The sequence below is a fragment of the Austrofundulus limnaeus genome, unplaced genomic scaffold (assembly GCF_001266775.1).
Source record: "Austrofundulus limnaeus strain Quisiro unplaced genomic scaffold, Austrofundulus_limnaeus-1.0 Scaffold6, whole genome shotgun sequence".
In the NCBI taxonomy this organism is placed as follows: Eukaryota; Metazoa; Chordata; class Actinopteri; order Cyprinodontiformes; family Rivulidae; genus Austrofundulus; species Austrofundulus limnaeus.
Window position 1 is genome coordinate 3,426,606 of NW_013952408.1, and position 7,109 is coordinate 3,433,714.

At 40.0% G+C, this 7,109-nt stretch overlaps 1 protein-coding gene across 1 annotated transcript in view; it reads right to left on the reverse strand.

Annotated features, from left to right (window-relative positions):
- Positions 1-16: 16 nt before the first annotated feature.
- LOC106534200 (tetratricopeptide repeat protein 39C) overlaps positions 17-7,109 on the reverse strand; it is an 8,634-nt gene continuing 1,541 nt past the window's right edge. Inside the window, exons 2-14 of the mRNA XM_014030777.1 lie at positions 6,375-6,423; positions 5,282-5,410; positions 4,996-5,113; positions 3,585-3,975; positions 3,146-3,314; positions 2,952-3,045; positions 2,765-2,872; positions 2,574-2,683; positions 2,369-2,492; positions 2,193-2,290; positions 1,873-1,977; positions 1,754-1,792; positions 17-724 (exon numbers count right to left, since the gene is read on the reverse strand). Of these exons, the coding sequence (XP_013886231.1) occupies positions 659-724; positions 1,754-1,792; positions 1,873-1,977; positions 2,193-2,290; positions 2,369-2,492; positions 2,574-2,683; positions 2,765-2,872; positions 2,952-3,045; positions 3,146-3,314; positions 3,585-3,975; positions 4,996-5,113; positions 5,282-5,410; positions 6,375-6,423 (1,600 nt within the window). The 3' untranslated portion in view covers positions 17-658. The remainder of the gene's footprint in view (positions 725-1,753; positions 1,793-1,872; positions 1,978-2,192; positions 2,291-2,368; positions 2,493-2,573; positions 2,684-2,764; positions 2,873-2,951; positions 3,046-3,145; positions 3,315-3,584; positions 3,976-4,995; positions 5,114-5,281; positions 5,411-6,374; positions 6,424-7,109) is intronic.

A 7,109-nucleotide genomic window follows, 5' to 3' on the forward strand; every position in this document is an offset into this window, starting at 1 on the left:
GCAAAAACAAACAAAAATCATTTTACATGTTTTTTTAATTCATCTTGTAACAAATATAAAGTAAAACCTGTTTACAGCGAACTGTTTTATTGTGCATTTAAGCCACTCACAAGTGGGGCAATGACTGCACATTTCTTTAAAACTCGTATTCAATGTATATTTACAACAAAAAAAAAAACACTTCTGATCAAAAAATGGACACATTATTTTTTCTCAATGAATTAGCGATAACAGCACAAAGGCTGAGCAACAACACTGATTTTTACTGGCTTCACAGACATTCAGAGTTTATGCTTTAGAATTTTCTTTGCTAAAATAACTTTTAAAGTGCCAACACATAATTTGACAAGATTTTCTGCCAAACGAGGATGATTTTTTTACTCTCTTGAATGACTGTGTCCTTTCATTTGACCTGATCAGCATTTACTTTAAAAACAAACCGATACAATAAAAAATATGTGCTAACATTTTGTGCAGTGCAGCAATAGTTAAATAAACAAACCCTTTTTTTTTCATGTTTCTTCATGAAACATTTGTTATTTAAGTGATGTTTTGGCCCTAAACATCGAAACAACAAAGACATGTAGTGAAATATTAGGGTTCTGATTGAATTTTCTGCCATTTTCAGAGGCGCGGCGAGGCTGTGCTGCTCCACGGTTCAGGCGAGAGCCGCATGGATTCGAACATGGAGTCTGTTCTCAAAGTCGTAGCCAGCATAGTCCTCCTGCACAAACATAAAAAAAATGAGGTGTAAAATAATAATAATATTACGCTGTTCGAGCTCTGCCATCAGCACAGACAGATAAATGAATTCCCTGACCAATCAGGGAGCGGCACACTCATTAAAAATAAACAGCAGCGCAGCCACAACCTGGCCCCTCCTGTGCAGTTGTCAGAAATAGGTACATCTGCTCAGTCATGCGGTAGCGGCTGCTACAGCTGCAGAGATCTGTCTTCAGTAAAACAAATCAGCTGCCAGTAAATAGGTGTTGCTGCTGCAGTGAAGTAAAACTTGACCTCATTCTGAGAACAGTAATGCATTTTACCTAAACTAATACAGCACTAATTGCTCTAGTTCTCTTTAAAAGGTTAAGCCCCTCCTGGCTTTTTCTCAGCCTGGGACACGATAAGTACCATATTTGGTCACCAGTGTAGGGACAGAAATGTAGCATAGCTTCAACCAGCTGCTGTCACTGTTTCTGTGAGGGGCATGAATTCTAGTCGTGACCGTCGCTGCAAATCAGTCCTGTCCCTATGAAGCTGGACATCTGAGTACTTCTAAACAAATTCCTTTCTGAGAATTGCTTTGTTAAAGCTTCATTACAGGGCTGTGGCTATCCTGGCTATAATGATGCAGTCAAACTTCCTGTGACCACAGTTTATTGTGAAGCTGACCCACTAAAAACTGTTGACGAGAGGAGCTGACAAACAGTYGTCATCCTCTGAGATGTTACGCAGTCAGATAGTATCTGTTTATGTCTTACCTCCTTTATGAATGATAATGAGCTCATTCTAAAATGCCCCTTATTTAAAAATAAAATAAAATAAAAAAGCTCATTTGTCTCTAATTTAAAAAGGCAACATTGTGATTACAAAAACCTTCAAGCTGTACTGCAAGTGATGGAAAATAATATTAATTGATGCTGTTACAAGACAACAAGTGAGAGGAATTAACTCCAAATTCAGCTTCAAAAACATTAGCTTAAAAAAGTATAATTCAAGGGGTAAAAAAGTACAGAAAGGCTTACTGTACCTTAGCCTGAAGCATTAGCATTCTGCCCTTTTCTGCAGTCTGGGAAGAAAATGAGAATATTTAGATCATGTGACTCCTACACACACACACACACACACACACACACACACTAAACCTACCTCAGGAGCATTTAGCAGGACACTGGCCAGTTCATAGCAGGAGTAGGGCTGCACATAGGAATTGCTCTGACGACCCACCTCATCTCTTGCAGCCAAATGGAAATACTGTTTAACACCAAATTAAAATAAAAAGGGGGGGATTAGATTCAGTCACTGCATAAAGGCGGTATGGCTAATCACTATAACGTTCACTTAATGATTAGTTATGAGTGAATGGATAAGCTGCAACTGTCAGCGCAGCTACTAAGTGTGGCATAACGTGCTGAGCAACAGAAACACTATATTGTTTCCAACATACAATTATTATTCTACTCCTGTACCTGCATGGCAGCTTTGGTATTATTGAGACATTTGTTTATGGCACCAAGAAGCAGGTTTTTCAGGCCAGCACACGCGGTGTCATCAATCCCCTGCAAGACTAAAATAAAACCAGTGGTCGGTCTAACCAGAAACCAAACTACAGACATATTTATCTTTATGTTTTAACATATTTTACCTTGTGTCATTGTCTGCAGCTTGGCAGTGGAGCAGTTGGGCAGGGCTTTCCACAGGTACAGAATCTCAATCACAGCCAAAATGCAGAGCTCTTTGGTTAAACTGGGGCTCCTGAGCTTCTCTGACTGTGGGGAAAAAAAAGGCGTGCACTATTTTTCTTGCAGTTTCTATCATATAACAGAAAACCAGTTGGATCCGTTACCCACCCTCTTCATGGCGAACACCTCGATCTGATTGTTCCTTCGCTTGAAAAGCTTTTGAACATCTTTGAAAGCTAAAACTGCTCCYGCCAGATCTCCAGAGGCCCCTTGGCAGGCTACGACAAATACCACAAGTTACAAGCCAATACAGAACGCTCCAAATGTGCTGAAAGACTAATGCTTCTGTAATCCCGTACCTCCTGTTAAATAGGCGTAGTAGCACTGGGACCAGCGTGATTCAGCCTTCAGTCGCTCAAACGCTCTGTAGGCTTCTCGGTAGTTCAGCTCGATCATGCTGCACCAACCTAATAACATCCACCCATCAGAGATGCTGGCACAGAGGAGTTTTGAGCAATGTTTGAATTCTGAWGAGGGAAGCGATACCTATTTCATATAAACACACATGTTGAATCTCTCTCTGGTCAGAGGCCAGCTCTAAGGCATCACGGAAGGACATCAAGGCACTGCTGATCTGGCACTGCGAAGGAAGGACGTTTGTGGCGTGAGCCGCAAAGCGCTTTCGCAATTTGGGAATAAGTCACGTAGCAATTGAAAACTACGGTTCATTCTGTCCTTACCTCGAGGCGTTGAATTCTGCCTTTGAAGAACGTGAAGAGGGAGGAGTTTGGATAGATGGCCTCTCTTCGTTTAAGGATAGATTTGGCTTCTGCTAGGCCTGCGTGTGTGTCCGAGCCATCCAGAGCGAAGAAAGGCTGCACCACAGTGTGGTACCACAACAGGGCCAGGCTGCAAGGCAAGCACAAATGGTTTATTCATATGTTTGACTAAGCGAAAATAAAACCCAACTAAGAGATATTTTCAAGTTTTTAGTTTTTTACCCACACTTATTCCCAAGTAAAGCGTCTGAAACAATCTTCTAACAGATTTAATAATGAGAATAGATAATACAAAGAGCTGTTGCAGTCCCTGAGTCAGTCCATTGATTGCTTCAAAAGTTTAAAACTAAACATTTCACATTTTGTTACAGCCAGTATCCAGATTCACTCACATACTCACGTAGCTAACGGGGCCTTCATGTCTTTGCTTTCGCTGGCGTACGTGAGCGCCGACAGGCCCTGATGTCGGTCTCCGGGGAAACCCAGCAGGTTGACGATCTTCAGCAGGTGAGGCGGCACCATGGAGATGCACAGGTGGAACAGACCGTAACCGAAGCTGACCGACCCTTTCAGCCGATCCAGAGCCTCGGGACTGATGCCGTCCAGCCTCTGAGGCGGACTCGGCCCGTGCGAGGAGGGGCGGCTGCAGCCGGACGGGTCGGAGGTGGAAGACGCAGACGGCGGTTCGGGAGTCCTCTTTCTGCCGCCTTCTTGTAAATGTGTGATGTCATTGTAACATTTGTTGTACATCTTCCAGGCTTTGCGGAGGATCCAGCCTCCTTTGATATATGCTGTAGACAGAAAGGGAAACATGCCATCCTCTGCCACCGCTAAAACAGGATTCACGCAGGTTTCAGTAAGTTAAGACCATCCGGAGTGACATTTAAGACCAAAACGACGCGTTAATAAAAACATTCAAATGGTCCCAGAAGTTTTAACATAAAAACCTTTTATTGCTATCAGTTTAGTTATTAAAGAATATTTTTTTTWAATTATTTTAATGAAACAGTCATACTGTATCTATGAGACCTTCATATCGACTGCTGTGGACCRTTTCCAACAGAGTGCAAAAATCACCGATATCAAGCCAAGTCTCATTGAAAACACACTTTCCTGTGTTTAAACGACAAGCAGTGGACATGACTGAACTTCTTTGATTTTTGGGCGGGTAAATAAGCCACTGTATACGGGGGTTTGTAGCAGCAAAATGGTTGAAAACATGGAAGTAAACTGTACCATATTTTGCCTGCAGTTATCACAGGACTTGTAGTTTAATGTGTACGAAGACCGGTAGCAAACTTAGCACTTCATGAAGTGTCAACCTCTGATTTTAGCACTTTACTCTGTTTATATAAGCAGCCAACACTTGTCGGGAATGATCGAAAGTAAAAAAAATTAAGACCTGACAAAATTAAATCTAAGACCTTGGATGAAAATCTGGGCATTTTTAAGACTTTTTTAGGCCTAAAATTTCGATTTTCAAATTTTAGACTTTTTAAGACTCTGCACAAAGCCCGTAAAACAAGAGCATCTCATACGGTACATTACACATCCATCGACAAACTATTATACAACAAAGACCTTGCATAACCTCTGACCTTGACTTGCATGATGATTACAGGAAACTCTGTCTAGTGGTGGCACAAAAGTGTCATGTTTCATTAAATTATCTTGAATGAATCAGCAGTTATGGGCGAAACAAGAGGAAGTTTACAGATGTACAGAAACTGTACCATTAGAAGTCCTGAAGTAAATAAAAAAGGACAAACATGACAGAACAATGACTGCAGTCTTCACACAGGCCCACATACCTGACAGCTCTTGCTTAATAAAAGACAGAACTGCCAGGTAAACATGGCAGTCTGCAATGATGATCTGCCTCTGGAGTCGATCCACTGCAGCGGCCCCTGACCTCTGAGAGTCCATGTGCTGAAACAAATTTATGCAAACAAACACAAATGAGCTGGCGATACAAAGACGTGCAGGACAATCAACAAGCAAATAACACTACTACAGTGTGAATTTCTGGCCAGTTTATGCTAAATGTACATTTATCACTTTTACAACCCATTAAATCAAAACTGAAAGCTCACTCACACTCCGCTTGATCTTGTTCTTAATGGTTTCGATAACACCAGTGTTTTCACTTTCACACAGCCTCTCTGTAGCTTTGAGGTCCTCAAAGGCCATCTGCATTTTCTCCTCTTCGAATGTCATCACTGCATTCTGCCAACAAYACAAAAAAGCCAAATGAAGTGCACAACTAAACGTTTTACAAACTGAACGATAATAATATTGAATGGTTTTTAAAAAAAAGTAATAAAAAAGCCAAATCCTGAAGAACATCTCTGGCTCAACTGTGGAGTTAAGTGCTTGAAATTATTTTGTCTTTAAAATGTTGAATTCTTTGAAAATCTTTTTTTGGAACGAACATCTGAATGTGTAAATATAAGTTCTGATCCAAAACAATGTCTCGTTTCAATCTCAGGGTTCTTACTACTTGGGTGTTATTCTAATACTATAACTATTTAAGGGGAACAAAGTTGTCAAAGAAAACTATCCCCATTAAAATTAGCTCTCAAATCCACTTTTCTTGTAGAAGTTGCAAAGCACATCCTGATGAACACTTTCACTTCTTTTTTTTCTTGTTGGTTTTGCATTTAACTGCATAAAATATAGATGTTTTGAGACAAAGTTTGCAAAATTAAAAAAATACAGTATTTTGCTAAGAAATTCGAGAGAATAAAATATTAAGTCTAGTTTAGTAACTATGTGGGTGCAAAAGACAAATACTCTTTTGCGGTGAGTCAATGTTTTCAAAAATAACAGATGAAACTAGGGCTGCACAATTTATTGCTAATGTATTGTCATCGTAATATCAGTAAATACAGAATGAGTATCGCAAATGACTGCATGGAGTAAAATAGTTCAAAGACCATTATATTTTATGTATTCATGTTCTGTGTGCAAATAATGTTTGTTCAATCCAACAGACTGTCACTGGCCTTGCTGCCCACAGGTTTAGATGATAATGAAAACTTGGGTTTACCCCTTTATTAAACATTAATATAATCATCACAAGCTTTTTTCTCATTTTGCACAGTACTAGATGAAACAAAAGAACCCTTGTCAGCATTTGGACCACAAACTAAAATTTTATCCTGGCATGACATGTTGCTTCTCTGCTCACCAGAAAACTCACAAAGCTGGCCCCGAAACTCATCAAAGGACTGTAGTTCCTGAGAAAAGAAGAACAAAAAGTTGCAAATTGTTTTAAAAAAAAAAAGGCCACGATAAATGTGCTTTGCAAGTTTCATATGTACATCGAGCTTTCTGGGATGAGGGGAACAGATAGACAAATAAAAGTTTTTATTTTCTTTTTTTTATGGTGTCACAGATGCTTCCAGACACAAACCCTCTCTTTCCTCCATGTTTTCTTGCTTGTGCAGCCAACGCAGGATGACAAATTGCGCTTAGATTAATTAGCAGGAGAGGTGACATTTTGCTTTTCACCAGGGGTCAGGACTCAAAGGGGCTGCCCTTCTAAAGCACCAACATGTAGGTTAAAAGCAAAGCCCTCTGCTGAACGTGACCTTATTATGACAACCCAACAGGGCAAGAAAATGTATACAATCAATCAAAAAGCCTTGCTAGGGAAGCGATTCTCCTTACCAGCCAATAACACATTTTATTTTATTTTTTTATTCTGTTTATTATTCTGTTTAGTATGTCATAATCACATAACCACGCAGAATGGGAACTACTGAAGTTTCATATTTACATGTAGATCCAGTAAGGACTTCCCCACACTGACAGCTCATGTGGACACATACAGCGGGTAAAATAAGTATTGAACACGTCAACATTTTTCTCTGTAAATATATTACTAGAGGTGCTAATGACATGAAATTTTCACCAGATGTTG